The sequence below is a fragment of the Anticarsia gemmatalis genome, chromosome 21 (genome assembly GCF_050436995.1).
Source record: "Anticarsia gemmatalis isolate Benzon Research Colony breed Stoneville strain chromosome 21, ilAntGemm2 primary, whole genome shotgun sequence".
Lineage (NCBI taxonomy): Eukaryota > Metazoa > Arthropoda > Insecta > Lepidoptera > Erebidae > Anticarsia > Anticarsia gemmatalis.
Window position 1 is genome coordinate 50,805 of NC_134765.1, and position 27,692 is coordinate 78,496.

General features: G+C 48.6%; 1 protein-coding gene across 5 annotated transcripts; it reads left to right on the top strand.

The window, feature by feature from the left end:
* The first annotated feature begins 2,009 nt into the window (after positions 1-2,009).
* Positions 2,010-27,648, top strand: LOC142982330 (uncharacterized). 5 transcript variants are annotated; one of them, XM_076128781.1, is made up of 7 exons: positions 2,010-2,259; positions 23,603-23,871; positions 24,577-24,681; positions 24,893-25,126; positions 25,318-25,520; positions 25,921-25,993; positions 27,138-27,648. In XM_076128781.1, the coding sequence occupies exons 2-7, from the start codon at positions 23,692-23,694 to the stop codon at positions 27,375-27,377; spliced, it is 1,035 nt and encodes a 344-aa protein (XP_075984896.1). In that variant the 5' UTR covers positions 2,010-2,259; positions 23,603-23,691; the 3' UTR covers positions 27,378-27,648. The 5 variants fall into 5 exon arrangements, with proteins under 5 accessions (XP_075984896.1, XP_075984895.1, XP_075984900.1 ...); XM_076128780.1 differs by having other exon boundaries at positions 2,010-2,232; XM_076128785.1 differs by lacking the exon at positions 2,010-2,259 and adding an exon at positions 13,475-13,644.
* The last annotated feature ends 44 nt before the right edge of the window (positions 27,649-27,692 follow it).

A 27,692-nucleotide genomic window follows, 5' to 3' on the forward strand; every position in this document is an offset into this window, starting at 1 on the left:
CGCCAGTGTGCTCGGTGTCGGCGTGTCCTTGCGCTGAACCTACTCCGGGCCGAGGCAATTTGTTACAATAATTGCAGCAATAAAGCGAACAAAATAAACGTGTAATTATTTTCAATTAAAAACATCACATATTCTCAAACACAATAGAATGAAATTAATTGCATTTGTAATAATAGATACGTTAGTAGTTGGTGCGTGGCGCGGCGAGTGCTGCGAGCGCTGTGAGCGCTGTGATTGGAGCGCGGCACGCGAACGTCTCCGCGCCTCGTGTCCGCGGAAACTAATGTTTTATGTATAGCTGCTATATTACGACACAAGCGTTTATGATCATTGATCATCCTCGATCGACTTGCTCTGAATACTTACTGATGAGAACGATCTACATTTAACAGAATAGACTATCAACTTACTCGAAAACTAGTTAAGTATGAAGTCGGTCGTTTTACAATATGTATAAATGGTTTAGATGAGCGGTGTTACGCGATATTCACACGATCAACATACATACATACATACATAGGTATTACACACATACATTCAGTGATGCAAAATGAGACGATTGGTCATATTGAACAGCTGGCGCAGAACTCGTACTTTGCTCCCGGGGAGACGCAGAGAACTCAAAGTCCACGTAAAACCCACCGTCGTGCTAATGTTCGCCAAACATCCTTGGACTCAGACTACACATCTCCCAAGTGAATGGTGAAACGCTTATTCATTTCAGTTGACAGACCATCTAGAAGTGACAGAAAGACAAAACTAAAGCGAAAAACTGAGTAATGACCTGATAGATAATAATGAATAATGATCAAATAGTTGTCGTTCATATCACTGTGTCTAACAGCTACTGGATGAGCGTCGCCACTTCACTGCGCCGAGCCGCGAGCCCGCGCTTGTGCTTCGATATCAATAGGTTGCGCATTTTCACAAATAAAACGAGGCGGTTGTACCAAAAGTGTAATAACATATTTGGACTCACGCATATAAGTATAACAGAAGGTTATTGTTTCCTAATGTTCTTTGGCAATTGTCGACACGTCGAGACTGTCAGGTATAAAGGTTTATAATAATGAAAATATGAACGTGTGCGGTTACTTATAGTGTTTATGTGCTCACGTACATGCGCGATGCATCGTAACAGTAGGGTCATCGATCAGACGATGTATTGTCCTGTAACGCACATAATACTGGGAACAGTGCGGTGAGCGCTGACCTCGCCGACAGTACTCTACCGACACACACTGACTGACTGTTCCCACCGGTGCAGGGGCACAAGGGCACAAGGGCACAGGGGCACAGGGCACACGGACAGGGGCGCAGGCCACTGCCATTTACCACAATACAATGCCCGTCGAACACCGGTTCAGTGCTGGCACGGACCTCCTCAGGGGCGGGTTTGATTTGTATCCCGGTACACGACAAGGGTCGAGTGCTGGTATAAAGTTTTAGACTACACATTCAAAGCCTTGTCACAGGACTCCCAGCTATGTGAGGGGTTCTACACTGTGTTCTTCTTCACCGATAACATACATACTAGCACGCCAGGGACATCACCATCGTGTATAAAATACCTCACCTGTCGCCATTGACATTAACAATGTTAGTTATATGCAGAAGGGGTGAGCCTATTGCCATATAGCGGGCTCGTTACCAAGCTCCGCGCTACTTTTGAGAATATTCTAATATCCATTGGAAAAGATCCGCTGACTACTTATTACAGATTTGAACCTGCGACCTCCTGATCAGCTGTATGATACACTACCGACTGCATAGAGGCAACTCTAAACTTGTAATAATAAATTAATTCATCATATACGCACACTTAAACAAGTGAGTAGTATGTGCCTGAGATGTGAACCAGGCAATTAAATCCACGATTGTCGTTGCTCAGTGGAGTCGGGAAGTATGGATCTTGGAGATAAACTGAGTGGCGAAAAGCCGCGCGTGTGAGTTGTATGTACTTTAACCTTTCATCGTGAACCCGGGGCGGCGGCGCGGGGTGGCGGCTCTCGAGGGACAAGGAAAACGCACACCGCGGGAAATTCGCGGTGAGAGGCTGCGGAGTGCGGGCGCGGGGAGAGGGGTGCGGGCGGCGGGGCGCGGGGCGCGGGGGGCGGGGCAGGCGAGTGGCGAGGCGAGCGCCGGCGCCGGCTGGCAGCGGCACTCGGTCGCGCGCGCTCGCTTCGCCCGCTCGTGTCCACGCACTCGTCGCTCCGCACAGTGCAGCCTCCCGTCAGTGTCCAGCGCCGCAGCAGCTCGGTAACGTACCCGCACACGCCTACACATGCACACACAAACACACACACACACCGACACACAGCGCGGCGCGCGCGCTTGCATAAGCGCAGTGTTTCCGCGTGTGCGCCGCCCGTTATGAAATCGAAAGTGTAGCGCGCGCGCCGCCACAACACACCCTCCGGCGGAGGGCGCCGCCCCCGCCCGGCGGCCGCGGGCGGCGCCCTCCGTCCCACCGGAAGACTAGATGTACACAAATACTTAGTAAATGGAGTGCAATATCGGTATCGGTTGCCACACTGGTGACACCGGCGCAACCTCGCGCCGCCGACATTGGGCGCATTTCGACACAATATCGATCTATAGCACGATTGAAACCGATTTCGATTACATTTAGCGTCACCTCGACGCCGCGCACCTCACACTGGAACTCGTTCCTTTGTTGGCTTTTGTGCTGGAGTGTCTGCGAATGTTCCGCGAGTGAGGCGCGGGCTCACTCAGATGCACTCGCGGACGTAAACAAACGCGCGCACATGTCTCGTGACGTCACAGCGTGCAGCGCGCGTCTCCTCGCCCGCGACACGGTGCACGTCGCTCGTCGCTCGTCGGTTGTTAAGAGACAGCGCGGGGAGACAGTGGTCGGCGATAGTTGGACGCACACAAGTGGGTCGCCGGCGCACTTATGTAACGGCTCGACCGATGAACGTTTCAAGTTGTCTTATCTAACATTTCATATTTAGTTTTGAATGACTCGGATCTCGCTCTGCGGTGCCATGCGGCGCCGGCTGAGCCGCGGGCGCGGGGGTGCGGGGTCAAGGTCGCGCCGACCCGCCCCCCAGCCCCGCGCCCTCCTCTCGCACCCCTCGATCACGGTGACCTTCGATCGTGAAACAAAATGACAAAAAGCAATAATTGCTAATCGAATATAAAATTAAATTGTGTTGACCGTAAAATCTAATTACGTGAGTTCGCGGTCAATGGACGCCGAGCGAGAGTGAAACTGTTTCAGCTCGCAATCGTGAGCCATCATCATCACAGAAAGAGTTGCATCCCCTCAGCTGTCGTGTGCTATATGTGCACTACACGCAGGACCAGGACTATACTCTGGTAACCTGGAGCAGCGCGAACACTCAGTGAGTAGAGCTGCTGCTTTGCGCGAGTACATAGGAACATGTGCATAGTTGAAGTATCTGGTAAACCCCACACTTACACGTAATTACAGCGAGTAAAGTTCAGGGCCAGTACTGAGTACAGTGGGAGGGCGGAATGGCTCGATGTCGCCTCAGCCTTACCCTTAACACAATGACATAACCTTTACAGAGTTTATCGTTTATTGTTGAGTCGGTGCAGTGTTCATATATTTCAAGACTAGCTGACCCGCGCAACTTCGCTTGCGTCCAATAAGAGATAATAAGTGAAATTTTTCCCCGTTTTTGTAACATTTTTTACTGGTACTCTGCTCCTTTTGGTCACGCTACGTGATGATATATAGCCTATGTCCTTTGTCGGATATTAAAATATCTCCGTACCAAATTTCATGCAAATTGGTTCAGTAGTTTAGGCGTGATTGAGTAGCAGACAGACAGGCAGACAGAGTTACTTTCGCATTTATAATATTAGTATGGATAAAGCATTTTTCACAATGACTCTAGTTCTAAATTAGAAAATGATTTAGTCAAACATACAAGCAGATGGACAGCTAGGAAGCAACACAGTCTGTTTGTTTGTTTGCTTCACTGTACCGTCTGACGTACATAGTACATACGTACGTACGTAGCTCACTCTGGGGTTAGTTGGAAGCACTTCGGAGGCTTCACGTGGGTTTAGTTGCGCTTCCTTGATCAAACAGCTTCATTAATAACCGTGAGTGATCGTTGTGATAGTTGTGATAGTTGTGATAGTTGTGTGACGCAACACGCGACACTAACATCGTTGCACTTCACTGCACCACACACATGACATGAACATGCGGCTCTCTGGACTCACTCACATATATAATTAAATATGTTACTAGACATAATTAGCTTTAGTTTCGCAACTAACTGCTGCGACGAGACATATCATTCAAATCAATTGTCATATCGTCAAATCTCTAGAAACCCAATTGATTAATCAAGCTTGCAAGTACTACTGCCGGGGCTTAATTCTATCAATACATAAACAGTCGATCCTAATAAGTGCAACTCTCCAGCTTGTAAATATTTATATGTAATGCAGGCTTATTGTTTCAATAGTTTGTTACGTCGTTATTATTTCAACCAGTTATTCTAGGACCAGATATGTATGTAGTTCTAATAGGCCTAAGATGTATGGATTGCGGGTGTATGTATAACAAACGTGTAACAGATACTTTATCACAGCAGCGCTCCGCTGAGCCGGCAGACCGCTCGTCGATATAAAAGACATCAACGCGTTTGCGTCATTATTACATTCACATACACCGTTGCGTTGTTCTTATCGAATATCGTAAAGTACGACAAGAATTGTCTCTATTCAATTGTAAGCAATGACACTCTTCTATATATATATTCAGATGACTATGAAATGAAAGGAAATAAGTATAGTGCTAGTATGGTCGCTTTCTCGATTTCGCATAATTGTGTTATATGTATCGGTGAACTCGGAACGCAAGGCATTTTCGTGGAACGGATTCATTGCCAGAGTGATGTGGGGCGACAACACTTAAACGAGAACAAGGATATCAACAGTGCACGAATTTATCGCTCAATTACGTGACATTTAGACCGCGTGAAGGTCGAAGCCAGCGGCGTTCACCTTTCAGCGCAGAATTACTGCACCCGCTCTGAACCAGCACAGGGCAGAGGGCGAGAGGGAGCGGGAGTGCCGCACACGTGGTGCCACGCTCTTGCACTGCTACATGTAATGAGTGACAACGCAGACAACAACAGCAACAACATTACAAGTAGAAGAATTTCTGATATCGGTGAATTATATTGTCGGCGTGATGACAGCGCTTGCGTGCTGCTGCAGTGCGGCGAGCAAGCGACGAGCACGCGACGAGCTCAGATGAAGTCAACGCTATCAAACGGAGATGTATTACTGACGGAGTGAGAGAGAGTCGATCAGCGGCATACGCCTGCTCCAGTATGTAGTTCGACACGACCCCGCGCATCACACACGGCGAAGAGATGCGCGACCTTCCGCCGTGTCATCAGCCCCCCGCGCCCCCCGCGCCCCCGCGCTCACCTTGAACTTGACGCATCTCGTGCCATTGTTGTCGACATGTGAACACACACGCGCCGCCCGCGCTCGCTCACTGCTGTACACGCATCGTGTATGTACAGTATGTGCAGTTTGTGCAGTTTGTGGGTACAACGCTAGCCACGGAGTGTGGCGACAGACGACGCCGGGGTGACAAATGAGTTTAGCGTCAGATTGGCCGCGGATGTTAGACGCGGATGATCGGCGGAGGTGGCGCAAGTGACCGTGGAGCGACAGCCGCCGAGCTGCGCCGAGCTGCGAGTACGCAACACGCGTGTCAGCTGCTGGGAAACAACTAAGTAATACAATAACGTACGCGCAACACTCCGCTAATTAAGGGCGCTCTGCGTGTAATTAAGTATTAATGGCAGTCGTTACACAAGTGTCACGAGACCGGCCGCTGACATGCGACATCATCAGGGACACATCACATGTAGAGCACTGTCGGTCAGACATTACGTTTAGAATTGAACAAAATATCTCCACGTGGTCTCGCGGGTAATTATAATGATTGGTGGATGGCGCGACGATCTCATGTGCGGATGTGAGCGCAGATGAGTGTTACGTGAATGCGCACGCGCACGCCGCGCATCGCCGCTAGATCGTAAAGTATTTGAGTTAAAATACTTGAAACTCACAAACCCGATGTGGACACTAATGGATGGGTCAGTTATAAGGCGCTCGTTTAACTTCACCACATTAAGGTAATAAGATCCGACTCACAATAGAGATGCTATTCGTTCAATAACGCTGATACAGCCATCCACTAAACCAGGAAGGTGAGAATGAATGACATACGACGTACAAATGATACAAGTTGTGCACGGTGTGATGTAAAGTGAGCGAGGTCGCGGCGGGTCAGAGCGGCGGCGGCGGGTCACGCGGTCAGCGTTACATAAAGCTTGCGGCACACTTGCGTCACACACTGACCGCATCTCACCGCATCTCACCGCGCTGACCGACTCGTGCCACTCACCGTGTGCGGCGCAGACACGCGCACAGAGCACCGCGCTGATAGCTGCGACACATCCGCGACGTGCGGGTGATGTCCGCGAGTACACGCGGAACAGGGAAGCAGGCGTCAGAGCGTTTATATGTAATATTGCTTTGTCATGTAGTTCCGTCGCTGTAATGATACGCCGCACGCTCTGTGTAATTATGTGACACCTCGCCCCCTCCTCCCCGTCTCACACCCCCGCCCCGCGACTTAGTACTCAGATGAGGAGATTACGCGCGAACATCAAATATAATGTCGGTTTATGTAAGTACCTCGCGGCTAGTACAATGTAGTTATCATGCGATGATTGTCGCGAGGGCCGCCTCATGCGGTCACCACATACACAGCATATAAAACGCGAAAGTAGCTCTGTCTGTTAACGTATCTGTTGCTCTATGACTGTTCATCTAAAAGTTGATAGTCTCATGTTCCGTGTGATGTCGCAGACGAAGTCGTCGATCACAACTAGTAGCCAAATATTGTGTGCGGAGCGTGTTGTGAATACTCACGAGCATCGTTATGTAGATGAGCGTACCGCGGCGAGGTGGCGGACACTCGAAGGTCGCGGTGCCAAAGTTGAAGTGTACGCCATTAACGTGCCATTTACGTAGAGGCTCAATGTCGTTAATAACCATTTAAACGTTGCTATTTACTTGTAATCACCTCGACTGCAAAAAATCGGCAGAACGTACAAATACTTGAACGTCATTATTGTTCTTCCGTCAGATTAGTGTTTTCTTAATGTCAATGTTGTTTATCCGCGAGACCTTTGACTTGACTACTTATAAGAAGATCATTGTCGAAGCGAGGATACGTTATAAATCAAATAATGTACAAGTATAAATATAAATACATCGCATCGATAATATTATGTTAATTCGGTGGATCGCGTGCGAAGTGACGCGGCGAGGTGACAAGGTGACAAGGTCACCGTGCACCGAGTACACTGCCGCTGTGTGTGTTTATGACTGACTGACAGTGTACACGTCGCCTAGTGGTGGTAATTGATAACAGCTTCATGTTTTGCCGCACGACATCTGCGCGACATCGACGGAGGCGATCGCTAAACACGCGATAAAAACTGTCCCTTTTGTAAATACGACACAATTACAATAGCAAACGTTTTAACTCGTGATTGCGGAACGAATCGTCGTGAAGATGTTGATCGCTCTACAATCTACTCACAAATCGTTGTGACGATCTGCCGATTGAATTTAGCGCTAGCGTCATTGCTGTCTCACTTAGAGCATTCGCAATTAGCATTCATAGTTTTTATCAACGCGCCGCGACAAAAAACCGCCTCCCATTGAGCAAGTAATTGTTTGTCAGTGCCACTCTCATGTGTCTCATCGTCCTTACAATAGTGTTAGTGGTGACGATCAGACGAAGGGTGAAGGTCGTCGCGGCCCTCCATTCAAGTTCGAGGAGGAAGGTGATCAAGGTGGCATTAATTAGCGCACAGAGCTCAGCCGGATCTGCAGCGTTGATCAATGCGATGGACCATGTTGGTCGTACAACAAAGCGACGACGGACGTTACATCACGACGACACGACGCCGAGACGACCCGACCAGACATTATTCAACTCTAACGGTGAAGTGAGAGTTCCGCGTTATCTCGGAGTCGCCACACACCGGCGTCGCGTCGCGTACAAACAAACCACGGCTTATTATTATTAGTGGATGTTGTCGTCGTGTGTAATTACCGCCGGGGTACAATAATCTTTGATGACTTTCAATTAGTTTTGTGATTACACGTCTCGTGTTCAACACTGAGAAAGTTGTCATAGCAACATAATTATGCTGCGATGCCGGGTTCGGTTCCTGGTTGGTTAACTTATATATGTTCTCTGGTATTTATTTGCATATTTGTATTATGCTCCATAACACATGAATTATTCGGAGCGCAGCTATCAACCAAAGCAGTAAAACAAATGGTCGCTAAAACAAACAGCAATTATGCACGTGCAGTTAGACGAGTGATGACCACGTGCACACACACACACACACACACACACACACACGTACACAGCTGCGTGTGTGTGCGTGCTCTGACATAACGTTACGTGTAATCGTTGGATCGTCGGCGGCGAGCGTCTCGCAGCAGACATGTAGCGGAGAGAGCGATGGCGGAACAACACAACCAATAAATTATAACAGATGTGTTCCTGGATGATACCGCGAGACACTTCGTACAAGTATGCAGATAGTGCAAGCCTGCTCCCTGTTGCACAACTACTGCTCGTGTCCGAGTGTGTGTGTGTGTGTATGTGTGTTTGTATGTGTGCGCCACTTTCGCCGACGGAAGGAGGTCGTGCGGCGAAAGGAAACGCACACAGACGCACCACCGCGTGTGCAGATACTCACACGTACACACACAGAGACAGACGGACCGGCCGCAAGTTACGTGTATCAACAGCGGCATTAAGTATATTTTAGCGAAAACTCGTAGTTCTGCAATATCGCAACGTGTTTGTTTGGGAACAGTTGCGTCACTCGTCACCACCGCCGCCCGCCGGTGCCGCCACCAGCCTCTACCTCTACCTCACGCATGACCGTGCTCAGTCCTCTGACACAACGCCGTATGAGGAAAACATTCAATCCCATTACTAAACTTATATTCTGTAACAGCTCTGCTAAATTTAACAACTGGTGCGAAATAAGAACTTATGGAGAGCAAAATATTTATCGGAATAATATAAATATAATCAAAAGAAGGGTTTAGGAAATTCATGTGAAATGCGTACTTTTTACAACTCACTTATAATATGTATTATTGGTCAGATGAATGTGCAGCCGTCAAGTAGAGCGCGTTACACATGAGCTCGTATATAATGTACGATGTTCGAGTAATACAAGTAATTACGTGAGTGTGGGAGCGCTGTGACGTCACACGGGTCAATGTCGCCACTTCTCCGACGTCCTTCCAGCGCGGAACATTCCACGAATGCGAGCGACTACAGCCGCCGCGCGACTTTCCCCGCACCTGATGTGACGCAACGCGACACAACGCTCGACAGGTTAACTGACCGACATCACAACTCCACATTTATTTAATTACGACATCTATATTTATGTTTCGACACAGTTTATTCTTATGTCCGACCGACCCAGTATAAAATTATTTTGTTAAAATAAAACGAACGCGTTTATGTCTTTTGTATGAAAAGTTGAACAAAAGACATAAACGCGCTCGACGAAACAGTTGCAATCGGTTTATCAATCTACAGATTATAATGAAATGGTGCGCTTTGGAACAGTTATAACGTAAGATTATTTAGGATTACTTGTACAGACTTTAAATCTCAATTATTGCATTGTTAAAATATAGTGGCATTCTACCAGTAACAATACCGTTTGTTGCTATTGAAATATCGAATCTCTTTTGCTCTCCACATGAAACATAATATAATAATATGAAATGGATATACGAATCTATAGGATACCGTCAAATGTGGATTGGGAGACTCTCACTAATTTAATTTCTTTTATATTAGATCACTTATACAGTGAGTTATCGGTTCCTAACGTTTCGATATTTTAACGACATGGAGTTAAACTTTTAGACGGGAAGTAAACGATTATATTATTCAGTAAGATATTACCGTGATTTATAGACATTATTATAATGATATAACCAGAGATATATTTCAATGACTTACAATGAACGTTGTATAATTGAATAATAACTATTATAATCTTTTTTTTATAAATGTGTTAAATATAGTTGCAATTAATGAACGTAATACAGGCGGTAGTCGGTGTGTGGTAGAAGTGAGCGGCGGCGGGTGCGCGGTGACGTGACGGCCGGCGCGCGCTGCTCTGTGGGTCAAGGGCGCGCGCGCATTATTTGCGCTTTCACACAAATTGACGACATTTCCGAGTGTTGTTCCGCTGTTCTCCGCCGCCGTTACATCACCGCAGCCTCTCAGAGCGCGTCCCGCTGCGACAGCTTCATCGTACGACTGTTCACCTCAGACGCATGAGGATCGAATAATTGTATTAAAGAACTTCTCGCATTGCAAGGAATCCTGCACACGAACGAATATTCTAGAACTAAAATATTTGTGTGCACGATGTATACCCCGTGTCGAGCGGCGCCCGCCAGTGAGACACTGACATGTTTACCATTAGGTAACTGTATGATTGTGATTAAAGTTGAACCTAATTATGTTACGTAAGTTACAGATATATTCGTACATTTTTATTGTAACGTTCAGATATAACTATGCAACGTTCTGAACTTTCAGAGTAGCTCAATGCGAGTGTGTCAACAATAATACATTAGTGTCGTGGTGTCGTGCAACTTTCAGTAACACTCACTAGTAGCGCGTCTCTATCTATACTTGTTCAAGCGGCCATTTCTCTATGATCATATAATGATTGTCATCACTTCCACCTCAGTTAAGATCTCGAAGACAGTCACATCACCGTGTAAGAGTCGTCTCTTTCTATTTTGGTACAACATGCTGTGTATTGAGATATCGCCAGTCGCCAACAGGCGGGTTAGTACGTAACATTCGTAGGTGTGGTCGTCTTCACGGTTCATAAAGTAATCAGACACTCGCAACTTGACCAACAATGCACTTTGAACAAAAGCTCGTAAACTGACAACAAGTTGCAACAAAACACAGTTAAATACAATTGCTTTGTGGTCACAACAACAAGCACACACACGCACACGCACACTCACATACACACGCCTTCTCCACATTTAATATTTATATGATAAAGTAGTAGGACGTGTGATAGATGTGTAAAGTCACCGCAGTTACGTAACGACTCTACCTGCGCGAGATGTGATGTAGAGCGTCGTAGCGACGAGCTACGCGCTACGCACGCCGCGCCCCGTGAGTGAGTGTGGCGCGTGTCGCGTGTCGCGTGTCGCGTGGCGCGTGGCACCGAGCTTATTACATGGGAGCATTGTTGGCGTGTTAAGAACTAACTCTATTTTACAAATAAATAGTCTTCTATTGACGGAGGTCCGTGACCTGCATTCAATCGCATTTATGTATCTGGGCCAACTATTATAATATAAAACCGCGACCTAATTCTCTGAATGAAAAACAAAACCAAATATTAAAATATAAATAGTGTGACACGGCGCGAGGTCGCAGAAACCTGGTGCGCTGGCTAGTGAACGCCGACGATGTAAATTCAATGAAATCGACTAATTTGTTAATCCAATGTGCAATGTGACAAAACGTTGTTTCCACGCGCGGCGTGCGCAAGTAAGTGTCGCCGCGCAATGGGAGCAGTTCTTGCGCGAGAGCGTACAATGCGCTCACAGGGCGCACAATGCGCGTGAGTGTTGCGGCACTAATGCGCGCGACTCACGCGTTTTTGCGCTCTCTGGGAACAATGCAGTATGACCGCGTCGAGGGAACTTTGACTAAATTAGTCGTTTGTCGAATATTGTCGGTCACCATACAAGGGACGAGGGCTCACGAGGGCCGGCTCCAAACTTGCGGCTATTATTCGTCCAATGTGAACTAGTGCAACTTTTACTCGCGCCGGCCTCGCCACCCGCCACCCGCCGCCCTCACGCACACACACACACACACGCTTTTCTGCACACATGTCATGTACGAGCAAGGTTCGGGGACTAATATTTTTTTCAATTATAACGATGACTAACGAAATGTTCTACGTACACACGTAGTGTCCTTTTTTAATTAAAGTAACCGCAAGATAACAGAACACAAAACATAAGCGAGTGTTTGTTATTATACACGTATGTCGCAAGAAGAAAGTGTTAGTGCGACATAGAGTGCGGGTGACATGCGATGATGTGCCGCGGCACTCGTTGTGTAAGAGGGCAGGCAGCGGTCTGTGCGCGCGCGCATACTGATCACTTGTGAAATGACGCTCACTCTATCAAAGTTTATGAACCGTGTCACTTAAAACGTTACCGTGCATTCGTATATCCGTGTGTGTCCGTGTGTCCGTGTAACGTGTACCGCGGAGTCTCCGCACGTGCCACGTGTGTTGCCAAATCTCGAGTCATGTTCCAGCACATTCAGTGCATTGCGGTAACTGTTCACAAGATAAGATCCGCGAACTGAGCCATGTCATAACTGCATGTTGTTACGATAAATCCCTCTCCTTATTTATATTTGTGTCTCAATTATATCGTAACGCACGCCAAGACTAATTTGTTCACAAATATATCCATTTAGAGCGTTACCGTCTGTTAGCTATACGTCGAAGATACGGTACTAGGGGTGTAGGTCCCGGCGAGGTCGGCGACACTGATGGTCCGGGTGATGTCGAGCGACGTCGGGTGGCGGCTGCGGGTGAGCTGGTCGCAGCGGGCGGGTGTTGCATAAGGCGCGGCGTCGCCGATGAGGCGCTCGGTTTAGAAAGTATTTGGACTATACTTACAGTTATATTTGTATGTAATTACATCCAGTTGTTGCGTCACGAGCGCACACTTCGCTGTACCGCGCACCGGGAAAAGGTTAAATTATTCTCTAACAACACGATAACAGAACGTTCTCGTATCATTTCAACTTCGTACCTACACATACAGAATTATAGTAAAAAGTAATGTATCTAATTGTTCAGTAATAAGCCGCAATGAGTCACTCACATATAGTAACGAGTAGTCCGCGTGGTGGCGCGGGCAGGATGTCGACAGCGCGTAATGAACGGCGTCATGTCGCCGGTTGCTTCACGCGCTCTCGTTCAACAACGCTAAATCATTGTTATCTGGCAGTTAACTCGTCGTTGCACTTATAACGCGGCGCGCGATAACAAACAACATGTGCGTTATCTTGATGTCGGTGTGAAGTGTCCGCGACATCCTCCTGCGATCCTGCAGCAACGCTGCACAACACTCGGTAACTCAACACCAGCCTTCACAGTGCACAAGGGCAGCTGCAGGGAGCGCGGGGTGCGGGGGTGCGGGTGGAGCCGTGCGGGGCGGGGGATAGCTGCCTCGAAGGGCATCGAGGACGTTAACATTCTCCAGATTTGGGTTTTTTCCGTCAAAACCTGCCGGGGGCCGAGCAGCAGTGAGTCAGCCGTGCTCGCAGTGAAAGGGTGTTGTGCAAACAGCGCCCTCGCCCCGCGCACCTCGCACCCTTCGCCCGCTCGCCCCGCCTGCGCCACCCGCACTACATCATATTAACATCTAATTATTGCACTATAAAGACAACATCGTTGAACTGTTGTTACTACTGCAGTACTTGTGAGTATAATGTTCGAACCTTCAACAAACATACGAAGCGCCTGATTAGCCACCGTTTATCTTTAAAACGAAGAAAGTTCGGTACATCTCTGAAACTAGCAGCGTTGTATTCGGATCGTTAACGTCATATAAACTGTCATATAGTGGTAAGTCGGCGCGTGTCGTGCGCGAGCTCCGCGTCGTGCGAGTGAGCGTCATGTATCGTCCAGTTTGTGCAACGCGTGTAATTGTCGGCTGAAGTAACCCGAAGTCGGCGGAGGGCGCTCGGCACGTGTTGAGCAAAGGCGCGCGTTATCGCGAGGAAGTTGCCCTCACCGCGCATCCGCCTGTTGGCAACCGGCGCATACATCTCGCCACGAGTACTTTGTGCTGTTCGTATAGTGTTTACTAACAACAACAACGACAGCGTCGCGTACACGGCAGACGTGACGCCGCCCTCGTGCACGTGACGCGGAGGCGAGCTGGTGCTGCCCACGCGGAGACGCCACCAGCAGCCACACCGCACATCTGACGAGCAGGACGCGTCGCTGTCGACACTGTGGCATTTATTCACTTACGTAAATAGGAAACGTTAGACAATATCGCCGGCACGAGTCGGAGCGAAAGTGTAGCGCCCGCGCGCCCAGGGACGTGCTGTTGTAACCGAAAGCTCTCTCGGTGATCATTTAAGGTCAAAATAATAATTGTTTCCCGTTCGTTACCAATTTTACGAAACCACGCACGAGGAAGTACCGAGTAATTGTTTGAAGTATTTTTCCGTTAAAATATTGAACCGCACTCGATGATATGTTATTATTGAATAAATTACGTCGTTTGACCAATCGATCGGACGCAGCGAGTTGCGTCACAGCGCACTGCACCTCACTCATACATCCAGACACGATGCTTGCACTGAAATAACTCCTTCCTGATGACGACCAAAGAGTTCCGCCGACGTTTATGCTTACACACACTAGTGTTTCTGACAGCCGCGCACCTAACAACATAAAATATACAAATAAATAATGATACCGACACCAGCACCGACGACCACGTCGAAGTAGACCCGCTACATCTTAACTTGAGCATCGATTGACTGAAATGACATTTATAGCTGAACTGTTTACTTTCAATCAATCCTTTTATCATTCTCCTATTTCCTCTTAATTAGTTGCGATACGTAGTTAGTGGTTTATGATTATATTTGCAGTTATGTGTATTGTGTGTAGCGAGCGCGTCAGCGTGTGTGAGCTCAGTATAGTGCAGTTTATGTGAGAGGCGGCGGTATCAGCTCGCAGTTACGACAACCCGCGGTTATCAGATCGTCGCAACGTATCACTCTCGCGAGCCTTGTTGTTCGCCGCGGCGCCGCCAACACTGCGCAATGCGCGCGCGTCTACACTCACACAACGCGAGCATTAAGCGAAAGAAGTTTATTACAAACTATTCACTACCTAATATGTTATTATATTATTTGTAAGCTTCAAAGTCCATCAATTTCGCAAGTTGCAATGTTTCACATCGACGCTAATGCAGACAGAGCCAATCAGTGTAGAGGTGTCGGCGGCGCCGCGGCTGTCGCAACACACTTCACCATTATACTCGTATTTGGTAGACCCGACCTGACTGCATCCATTTCTTAATCGGTCGGTGTCTGTGCCCACTGCCCACTGCTCGCTGCTCGGTATGGCAATCTCCCAATCCGCTCGCGGTATTCACGCGGTTGTGGGAAAGCCCCGAGGAGAGGTCGACCAGCGACGAACACACCCAGTGTGAAGTGACCGCTGATGCAATCACTTCACCCACATGTGACACGTACAGCGTTGAACAACATCGACATCGCGCTCACCCGCCGCTCCGCGAGCTTGTCTTGGAGAGGGTACTTAAGCAACAGAGATGTACAAAAAATAAACAATATGTACATTAGCGTTTGCATTACGCTAGTATCGTTACGTGTAGTCTATTTGATCAGCACTTTCGAGGTGTTGGCTCACAGTGAGCGCAGTTATTATTTTACAATTAGGGGCGATGTGAAGCGGCGGCCGACGCTCGAGGCCGCAGCCTTCACGACGATTTCCCGTCGACGCCGGGAGCACAATCACCCGTGCGATATGATCGCTTATTGATACACCTCAATTCGGCTGCTACAATGAACACTCGCACAGAATCCTTTAATGATAGATCTTAATGCTCGACTGTTGAATGAGGACCAGCGATGATAGTGCTGCGTATGCTAACGACACGAGTGAGTGTGTGTGTGTGTACACACGCGTCGTAACGAGCGGCACTTAGCGGATGCTCCGCGCGCCACCATCATTAAGACGCGCGCGCTCGCCACGCGCCGCGCGTGCCGCCCTCGCGCCGCCCTCGCGCCGCCGGTACACACACACACACAATGACATGTACATACACGTGTGTACGAGGAGGCGACACATCGCGGGTGACACAAGGGTTACATAAGGCTGGTGTCAGGTCATCAAGCGTCAAGGATGCGCGTCGGCTCGCGACCAGGAAATGCAATAATTATCGTGAAGAACGTCGCGAACAGTACAAATTGCGCGTTACATGACAATGTGTGCGTCGTTGCGCCACGCGCCCAATTTGTCCGAGGTGCGCGCACGAGACAATCGCAGCACTTTCGCAAACGTTACGTCCCGGCTGTCTCTCACACGTCGCTCCACGCGCGGGGACCATCCACACAATTACATGTAATCATTTATTACTATGATTACTCGTAATGTGCGCAGTTACAAGCGCGGCAACAATCGCGCCGCGCAACATGCACTAACTCCTACCTAATTACCTATTGTCTCTGAGAGCGCGCAACAAACACTCTATCATCACCTGCGCACCTTTCCTTTCTTACAAGCATGCAAACAACGCGAGCAACAAACAAAGCAGCTCCAGTACATGGTGATATAACAGCGCCGCCCTCACTGTTCCCTCCGTCCGTTAACAATCACTTTGAAGACAACACTGTCAGTAGTTCATCCCGGCTCTCCTCGAACCATGAAGTCGTTCAGGTCTTTCAGTCATGACGTTCGCTTGACAAACTGTACACAGCTTCTCCTTACGTTCCGTGTGTCGAAACGTTGATCATTTACGTTCTATATCCGTCACTGATCAAGTACAAGTAATACCATCTGTATGATACATGTGGATGCATGTTGTTTCATAACCGGTGATCAGATATAATGTGTTATCAGTAGCGGGATCATCACGTACAATACGTTGCAAAGGTTCACGTCGGAGGCTCGCAGCTTGTGTTGATAGTATCTGTCGTTCCCGGACAATCACTAATCACGAGTATTGTTCTATGCTAATTGGCTACTTAAATATACTTTACATCTAATTAACAATAAGTAACTAAGAGAATCAGATGAAGTTAGACTGAACCGACCCACTTAGTACTCTAATATTTCTACTGTTCAGTACTTATACGTTTCGAAACTTCCAAGGAGTATTTCTTGGACAAGTACACTACGCATGAATGATCGCTGCGACTCCAAGTGAGCAGGAGCTTAACGCGTAGGTCCGTGACGAACGAGGATCGTTGTTCACACATCAACTACTGATCACGTTAGGTAGAAAGGTCACGCGCCCTCTCTCACGCCCTCTCTCCGCACAACCTTCGCCGGTGATGAGAGCTGCCCACGACCCCGCCGCCTGCAAGCCGCCGTCACTACTGTCAGTGCTGCAACAACGTCGGAAAAACACCTTCAAATAAAACATAGTCATCATCCGTTGATTGCGAATATTAATAACTAAACATATTTATAATGTGCTTCGATCAGGCGCGGTGTTGTAATGTTCATGAGCGCTTGCAATCGTTCCAAATCGATCATTTTATAGCGGTCCCCCGCGCCCCGCGGCCCGCGCCCTCTCCCCGCTGCCCTCTCGCGGCGGTGTCGCAAGCCGCAGACGAGGGCGCATTACTGACCACTAAGTACTCGAGATAAGCAGTGATTGTGCATAATGCCGCCACTTACATTACGTATAATTGCACAGTTATGCGCACGCACATCTCATTGATCCTTGTTAGTGTTACGCGATAGGAGCGCGACGACACGGCGACGAGGCGGCGACGACGCGGGGACGACACGGGCCGCGTGGTTGGCCAAGCGCCTCCGCCGTATATAGCATGGTGGTGGCGAGCGGCGCGCCAGTCGCCGACACACCCCCGGCCGCCGCGAGCGCACGCTCAGTACGTCACTTATTACTTACCACCTTATAAGTTCACTTCAACCCCCGCGGAACTACCGACTGTTACCTTTCCTCCGGCCCGTAGCACCTTTCGTAGCACCGTGCTACGAGCTACGCGTCTACGACTCGCCGCTCATTAGCATAATACGGGCGTGACGTAAACTCACGTGTGATTGTGTAAGCTTGTACGTTTGTTTGTCAACATTGTAAATTAGGCGGGTTTCCTAACTCGAAGCGGATCTGTTCATAAACATCGACGCGAACAAATTAATTAACTCGTTTCGTAATATTATCGAATGTTTCGCCGCTCGCTGCGCATAATTATATGCGAATCGAACCCATAATTAGGAATAAAACTAGATTACTTGAAGGTCTAATGCCACTGCTGCTTGTAACAATTAACAGTTGCATGTTCGAATGTCTTGAGGTATCGTTGTAATAGTCAGCATGTGTCGTGAGTGTCGCGAGTGTTGTGAGTGGAGAACAATGATGGTATATTCGATGGGTGTCTATTATTAGCGGAGTTAATCGCTTCAATTATCGAGTAACAGTGGTATTAGTCAGTAGATAATGATGGTCTAGTGTGGGTCGCGTCTATTTACGCCGGAGTCGCCCTCACTGGCTCGTGGACACACACATACACACACACACACACACACAGACGCATAATAAGTTCTATCAAACAATAAGAACAGATCAATCAGTAATGTATGTAATTGCTTTCACTAAGTTTATCGCGTGTCTAGTTTCTCGATAATGTCGGATTTCAGAAATATTCCGCCATCATTCTGTTTACTGAATTCATTTTTGTTCTGTGTGTGTAGTCAGTCAACTAGTCAATTAGTCAGTGACGTGGGTTGCATACATTACTTATGGGATATTTTAAGTTATAGTTTGTCGATCATAGATTTTGTCAAAGTAACATGTTACCGACGCTTAGTGTCGATACACTATAAAATGAATTCAGTAATTTTGAAACGTTTATTATATTAATTTTAAAATAGATTGTGTAATGGATACAGTGGACGCTGGACATTATTGAGCGTGCACTGACACTGTACAGTCTGCTAGCTGCTCACTAGTGTCAGTTGATGTCTGGTGATGTCAGGTGGTGTCAGGCGATGTCAAGTGGTGTCAGGTGTCGGCGTGCGGCGGCTCGCGCTACGCAACGCTGCCGTTTGCCTCACACCAGATAATTCGCTTTTACTCAGTGTTCGGTTGTCCGCGCGCCGCCGTCGTTAATGCATCGCTTTACGAAACGTAGCGCAACTCTTTACCAACAGTTCCGACTGTTTTATAAACTAATTATATGTTGAGCATTCGACGAGTGACCTCGCCGCTACCTCGCTTTTTTAATTCGGCTTCGATCGCCGCTCGAATATGTATCAAAAATTATTTACGCCTGTTAAAATGAGGAAATATTAAAAATATACAATCTCATTAAGTTAATACATTCGCGCAAATTTAAAAGAATAAAATGTTTGACTTAAAAATGTTTACATTGAATAGTCCAACAAAAGGTCATAAACAGTAATGAGGTGGTGAGCGGAGCGCGTGGGCGCAGGGTTGTTAGCGCGCACTGTCTATCGAGAGCGAGGCTGCAGTGTCACAGTGTCACAGTGTCAGACACTCGACGCTGGTCGGCAGTCTCGCGCCGGAATGTTAACACATTAGCATAATGTCAGCTTTACTGTTGAGAAGTGTTGAGCAATCAGCGAGTCAGCGCTTACCTAATATCATATCACTTCATTTAAATGCTAATGTCACCGCGCAGCACACAGACCTGAACTCTGTTTGTAGAACAACTCATATTTGTTCACTAATTCGTCTTGCCATAAACAGGTCACAGTTGTAACAGATGACGATCAGTTTCATTATAAACCTCGTGAGCGTAAACACTCAGGAACACGATGTTATTTAGTAGAATAATGGAGATATTTCTCAAAATCCCACGAATTCTAATGAGATAAGCGAGTTCGCCTGCTGCTGTCATGATCAAATTGCTTTCACTAAGTTTATTAAACAATAAAGAGTATTTCACATGTTGATTCAGTGTGATCGTGTGATGTAGTTCGCGTGAAGTGACTTAACGAGTGTTCAGTGTTGTCACGTGGTCGTGTCACCGACTGTCATGATGTTAGTGCGCCATCATTATCACTCGCATTACAGTCGTTTATTTCTAGGTACATTTATTCAACTGCACAATTAAGTTTTATTCCATTCTTATTTTTGAGACCAGTGTCCGACTAGCGTCAGTTGTGCCTTACAGAGAAGGTTTTTAGAGATGAACGTTATGAATAACCGTCATAGTGATATAGCCTGAGGCTATATTTAGCCTGTAACTGGTACAGGTGGATGTGCCTCACTGGCTGCTCGCCGAGCGGTGCGTGAGCATCACACAAACCAGGTCAATATTCAGTAACTGCCGCTAGAAACTAACTTAACAAAGTGTTATTAAATTGTAATGATGTTAGTTGTGTGTATGTGTGTGTGTGTGGTGATATAGTGAGTGAGTGAGTGAGTGAGTGGCGGGAGCAGGGGCGGGCGCGGGTGAAGTATCCTCGAGTGTTACGATCCGTTGCTCAACACGTTACGATATCCGTTTTCCTCATGAACGTTACAATATTCGCGCCTCTACTAAACGCTCTTTTATATTGATGTTAATTATCATTTACTTTGTTGCTTTATTATCGTTATCAAAGCGCATCAAGTACCTCAATAAAGGCTTTAATATCTTCGATACCAGGTTTACTATCCTAGCAATTAAAACAACAATTACTTGTTAATATCTCACAGTCCATCAAGTATTGATTGTCTAAAGGTTGTTGGTAATAATGAACACATTCCTTATCCGCGTCCTCAGCCAGCGTTAGATCGTGCTCACTATGAAACTGATTGTTATGAATCGACGTGATTCTATTAATGGACTTCGATGAATTAAACGATACCAATAACGAACTTAAAACAATTTTGTACAATAATGTTCGGAAGTAAAACTACATCTACGGAATGGTTTTTATTGAGCCATTTTTAGTAATGAACGTGCGGTTACGTACTTACAGCGCTTACATGTAATTAGGCAGCAGAACATTGTTTTATAATTACTGCGAATTTTGGACATAATAATTGCGGTAATTTTATAGTAATTTTATCTAGCAGTTGTTAGGCAATAGCTGTTAGCCGCGTGTTTCCCCGACTGTCGGCGGTGTCGGGTGCGGTACGAGTCAGGGGAAGTGCACGCTGCTCTGATACAGTGATACAGTGGCGGCATCAGCGGCGACGCGCATGCTCGTCATGTCGTCAGTACGACTGTAGTGCTCAGCGCTGTGGAGCGCCGTAGTGCGGCGAGCGCGATACAGTTTCGCCTTCACCTCAAGTGCACGAATGTGTATATGGCGCGGGGCTCGTATTGTTGCAACACCCGCTCGCGCCCGCACTGAGGACGCGCCCTTGCCGTGTCCGCTATTATAATATAACATTTGGATATTTCCTGTTTCGAAATTATGATATAATAAGTTAATTTCAACGATTCTACAAAGATATGTAGTTGTAATCAGATTGAGGATCTCGTGAGGCAACTACCTCCTCTGTTGAAATTTATGCGTTCGAGTTTTGTTACGTGCGACCGTGGAGCACACACACACGCACACACGCACACACGCACGCTCGCACACACGCACGCTCGCACACACGCACACCTCTGTTGCACCCTCCCTGACGAAACGATCTAACTGTGGCAGGGAGGTTTCATTCAAACATCATGTACGAGTGAAACTCTAAAGTGTCGTATTCTCGCGGCTGGTGTCGGACGGTGTCGGTCCTCGAACATGATATTTCTCAACGCGTGCGTATAATGAATATTAACACATATTGCGACTAGCATTTATACGTTTTTAGCACGTTTTATCACCGTCTGTCATAAAATGATATATCGCAACACTTGTGATATTTGACACGGCAGGTAATTAGTATTAGCCATTAAAACTTGTGATAGCCGTTGGGACTGGAATGAAAGGTCTCGGGTACGAGTCAAGGCAAACACTTACTTTTCAAAATGAATAATATAAAATATTTGAATGAGAGCGGACGAGTGAGGCGGGTGAGGGGAATGGGGAGAGTGAGACGGGAAGAAACATGCGTGCTTGAAAGTTGTCATAAAATGTAGTAATTCCGTGAAGGTTAGTGAGCCGCAGCCGGCGAGCGTGGTCAGTGTGTCGGAGCTGTGGAGCAACAAGCGATCACAACACGGTCACCACTCTCACCTCTCCGCCTCCCTGTGACACAAGGCCCTCGCTCCTCCGACCACTCGCTTACTACATCATCGCACCTAATTATTAAATAACTAAGATTTTAGATGAGGCAGCAGGCGCTAAGCCAAGTAACAGACTTGTAGACAACTTGTGCCAGTACGACTCCAGGTGGACCGTTACCCACGCATAAGACCGACACATAACATGTGTTAACGGTATAAACTCTCAAGTAAACATAATCGACTCACCTACCGTTCTTGTTTGAAAACGCAATCCCAACAATGTACAGTTCACAGAAGGTTTTTGTCGGCGGCGACGTCAGCTACACGCCGAGCAATCATTGGAATTAGGCGCGGTTATCTGTGCGCACAAGTAACAGTCATGTCGACATGATGACATGTCAGCTGTGGACAGATTAATGCGCGATATGATTAATGCGACAGTTCAGTAGGTGAACGCGCCGTGCGACGGCGGTGCGGCAGCGGCGCGGCGACGGTGCGGCACAGTTGTGACCTTTGGCTCGTGTTGCACAAGGCACGGGCCGCGCCGCGCCGCACGCGCCCTGCATACTTGAACCACTAACACTATCTAACACATAAGTACACAACACACGACACGGTGCAACATCACACGAGCACGTTCTATGCAAGCCACTATCACTTCACTTACGCACAATCCCTCCACCACATTCAACATATCATAACGGCTACTCCGGTTATTCCGGCGGTACGCGAGGACTCCTGGCTCAGTACCGGGGCAGACATATTCTATCTGGTTCTTCTTATATACAACATTCATTTCGTTTAAAGTATTTAAGTTGAACTTAGAGTGAATAAACAGAGAATAAACATTAAACTCGTGACTAACACGACACTGACTCACGACATCATCATCATCATCATCACTTCCACGTATCTTCACCACACGCACACGTGCGGGGACTTGCCGAGCTGACTAGCATTCATAATACTATGTAATAACGTGACTGTTCCCGGGATGCGCCCGCGCCGCTCTATGACTACATCATCGAGAGAACTCACTTTGTCGCTAATGATAATATCTTATATATAACTAGATAACTTGTGAGGGTCAACTTCCAAAACCCCACTTGTCTAACTAGTTCCCAACATACGACCTTACGGAATATTATTAGCCTCATTTTTAAAACGAAACTAGAGCTCATGCAAATAACTTATAGAAACCTCTCTTTTGAAGTAATGACGCATAAGATTACTTTAGATGACACAGTGAGTCCTCTTGATCGCAGACATTGTTCATATCTGGTGTTTGTTTACAACTGACTTGCAATACTCGCTGTATGGGAACAATGTCTGCAGAGCGGACACTTACTTACAGGTGTAGCGCTCGATCATATCAATGTGATACGTTTAGTTTGCATTCAATAGTTGATCAGTGCAGCACCCGATATGTGTGAGGCTACACCTGCACGTGAGCGGTCCGGTGGGAGCGGCAGCAGCGGCGCGCGCCCGCCTCGAGCGTCGACTAAGCGCGCGCTTGTGTTGCAGGTCCCAACAGAAAGTTTGCCACGGTGAGAACAGACGAAGTGTCGAACAAAGCAACAAGTGCACCTCGAGTACGAACACAACACACAGAGATGAGGTCGACGTTGTTCCTCGTGTGCGTGTGCGCGGCGCTGGCGGCCACGCTCGCCGCGCCCGCGCCCAACCCGGAGCCCAACCCCGAGCCCGCGCCCGCGCCCGCCGCGCAGCCCGACCCCGCCGCCGACGACCGACCCGAGATCATCGAGATCATCGCTCCCGCCGCCAGCGCACAGGTACGCCTTCCACCTACACCCTTCCCCTAACGCTGTGTTCTTTAAACATTGCAATAAATTAACTTACTAATTATTCAATTGTAATGCGTCGTTCACGACCAGCATTACTTAATTAGTAGTAGAACGAGCACAATACTAGAAGCAATAGAATACGTATAAAGTTATCGTTTAGAAAATACACAACAGTAGTGTGAGGAGCAACGCTGTGCTTGCAACAGATGTATGACGAGGAGCCTTCAGTGCGGGCTCATTACCGGCCGCTGCATATAAATGTGTTGGTAATGAATCGTCCTCGATGCGCGGCGGCGCGTGCACCGACACCCGCCGCCTCCTCGGCTCCCGGCAGCTCAGTACCCTCCACCGTAACTCGGGCTCACGACTCGTGGCCAACATTGATAATTATAACCAGTTGCATTGTGCGCGCACCGCACGGGTCACCGCGCGCGGGTCAGTCGGAGTCTCGCGTGACCCTAATCACTCACAACCCATCAATAATATAATTACATAACTCCGAGAATACTCATTTTTACATTATAATGAATCATTTGTCTATCTGGCGGCGAGGTTGCGACTTTTCGACACCGATTAGGAGGCCATGGCTATCGCACGCGCATCCCACAAGTACGTTGCGTCACCCGCGCGCTGAGTGCGGTGACACTCGGCCTTACAGTGACGAAATTGAACCGAGCGCCGCGTACGTTGCAGGAGACGCTGGCGACGCTGAACCTCGGCGCGCCCGGCTCCGAGCTGAGCGAGCGCAACAAGCGAACCATCGGCATCCTGCGACAGCTGTTCCCCACGCTCACGCAGGTAAGACCCGCGCGCCGCGCCCTCAGTACCTATAACTAACTCGTCTCTCGTCTTACGTCTAGTGCATGCTGCATGCTGTCAGAGAGCGCGTGGAAGCGCGTCTCTCCGCGTGACGTCACTTGTGCCGCAACACTCCGCAGACCGAGGGCATATATGTGTGTGATGGACGGACGCCACTGAGGCGACGTGTTAAGGGCGGTCTATGTTCTAGATAATCGAACAGAAAGTGCAGCAATTAACGAGCTCAGTGCTGCAAGCATTCGGGCCCATCGTGTTGCGCGCCTTCCTCGGCGGCGGCAACAAGAGCAACTCCGGCGGCGGCACCGTGGAGCTGGACGACGACGACGACGACGACGATGACGACGACGAGCCCTCCAGCACCACCGCCGCCACCAGCACGGCCGCCGCGGGCGCCCGGCGGCGGCGCGCGCTGTACTACGTGCCGGTATGAGCGTGTCGGTACTATCGCGCACTAACCCCAGCCTGCCCGGGGGCGGCAGAGCGGGCGCGCGCAGACCGCGCGCCTTCATCGTCAGTCACCGCCATCGTCACCGTCACCCACGCATCGTCGTCAGTCACGCCCATACATCACCCGCCCCGCGTCACTGCCCGCGCTCATCTCGCCGCGTGTTACAGAACGCCATCGCCGAGGAGAACCAGCTGCTGTCGGGCGCCGAGTCGCAGCAGGCCGAGGTGCGAGTGGCGTTCGGAGAGGGCCAGCAGGACCAGGCGGTGGCCGCCAGCGAGGACCAGCAGACCGCCGCGCAGACCAACGCCGCCAGCATCGACGAGATCACGCTTGACGACGCTGACGACACAGAAGAAAACAGAAATAAGAGGTACGCATGCGAAGCTTTAATGCAATATCAACTCTTCTTGTCATCCATACAATAATATTTTCTCAGTAATAAGTCGACAAATTACGTCAAATTTCAACAATATGATATTATTATTAAATGGAGCGCAACCCTTAGTTGAGATTACGATGTCAAAACAATATTGCGCTAGTTGAGCGCGAACAATACGGAGTGCAAGCGAGAGTGCTATTGTGGCTTTTTGTGCACACTCGAGTTCGCACGAGTCGATTTCATTTCGCCGCATGCTCATGTAACGGTTGCGTGTCGCATTACCGAGCGCGTGCGCATACAACATACATCTAGTGGTGGTAGGACTAGGTAGCGAGTAGCGGCACAGCGCACATACATAAATATACATAACTCACGGCGCGGAATGTTCCAGATTCCTCAGTTTCGGTGGCGGCGCCGGCGCGTCCGGCGGCGGCTCCGGCAACTTCCTCTTCGACATCGTCAGGGTAAGCGTCGACTAGCCCCAACACTACCGCATCTCATATCTTCATCATTTAACCAAACACTCATACGAAGCATGACCATCCTCCTCTGTGACCGTTTATATTTTTATGTTTTTGTAACCTTTAGCTACGAAAAAATGTATATCATACAAGAATGGTGCATGCATAATGCTTCACACGGAGTGTGAGCGACGTCATGTCGAGGAGGTCGCGAGATGGCGATACGTGGTAAGAGGCAGGTAGAGTGAGTGGGCAGGAGACTGAGAGACGAGGGCGTGATGTTGCAGCGTCCGGCGGAGGCGGTGGCGCGCGCCGCGGGCTCGGCCTTCCGTCTGTTCGCCGGCACCGACTCGCTCAACGTGGGGCTCACCGCGTCGCACACCGCCACCCTGGACCCTAACGACCCACAAGTACACACACACACACTCCTGCACACATAACTGTACACCACACACGCTCGTAGATGTGTCCTCGTCGTCGAGTACTCGCCTCATCTAGTAGTTGGTAGCGTCTGCAGTTGACATACACACACACACACTTCCTGTAACATTGACTCCGCCTATCCCTGATAACTCTCTACCATTATTTATCCGCTAGATTTAATACTTCAATAAAATACCCATAACATACCACGTTGCAGTATTGAGATCTTCATGTCTCACCATCTACTGCAGTAGCAACAACAATTGACAACACAACTAATTATGTTGACAGCGAAAACGTCCTTATCCTCTCCTAGCTCTGTTATTTCCCGCACATTAGTCGTAGTGTCGTAGTTGATGGTAGCTTAGAATGCGCTGCAGCTGTCCTCGCGGACGGTGAACAAGTGTGAGTAGTGAACTAGAGAGTAGAAGTCGCGTGTAGTTGTTGTTGGAGAACTGGTGCAATCCGTTGTTGTTCCTCGTACGTTGTAGAGACGCGAACGGTTGCGGTCACGTAAGTACGCTTCGATGTTGTTTGAAGAGTGTGGACAGTTCTAGGTGATAGTAGTCCTGTGCTAAATGTTTTGTATATTGTAACTTGTCACTAGGGTGGACACATATCAGCGCTTCTGTGTTCAGCTTCAATACTTGCTGAGCTGGCGGCGCTGATGCGTGTCTGACGCATGTGTAAGGTGAAGCAGGTGCTGATGGTCTGTGTGTTGCAGCTGGTCGCGGGCTCGTCGTCGGGCTCGTCGGGCGGAGACGCGGCCGCCGCGGACGGCGATGACGCCGGAGCCGCGAAGGGCGACAACCTGACCGAGGGTGTTCCCGGCCCCATCACGCGGCTCTTCATCATCGCTAACCGCGGCATCGCCAACCTCATCCAAGACCTGATCCTGCGTATCGCGCAGACCTCCGAGAGGATAGTGAACTTCAAGGCGCGACTCATCACCTCCATCATTTAATGCGCGCCGCGCGGTAGAACAATACTGTAGTGTAGTTAGTAGGGCGGGCCCCGGGCCCCGGGCGCGAGGGCGCGGGGGCAGGCCGCGGGGCGCGGGGCGCCGGGCGGCGGCGTGGCGCGGCCCGCGGGCCGCCCGGCGCCGCCGCCGTCACTGCTCAAGCTCAGCTCAAGCTTTTTTTTATACCGCGACATTCTCGATTCGTTTTTACGTTTGTAAATATGTATTATAGCGGAATTTGTATAAAATAAATAAATAGTTAAATTATTGGTAATCTTTCACTTTTAATCATTGACTACCTCACTCCCCAAATAACTT

Coding starts and splice junctions, on each gene's coding strand:
- LOC142982330 (XM_076128781.1), top strand. CDS start 23,692: ATGAGGTCGACGTTGTTCCTCGTGTGCGTGTGCGCGGCGCTGGCGGCC. Junction 23,872..24,576: donor CTCCCGCCGCCAGCGCACAG/GTACGCCTTCCA, acceptor CGTACGTTGCAG/GAGACGCTGGCGACGCTGAA. Junction 25,521..25,920: donor GAAGAAAACAGAAATAAGAG/GTACGCATGCGA, acceptor GGAATGTTCCAG/ATTCCTCAGTTTCGGTGGCG.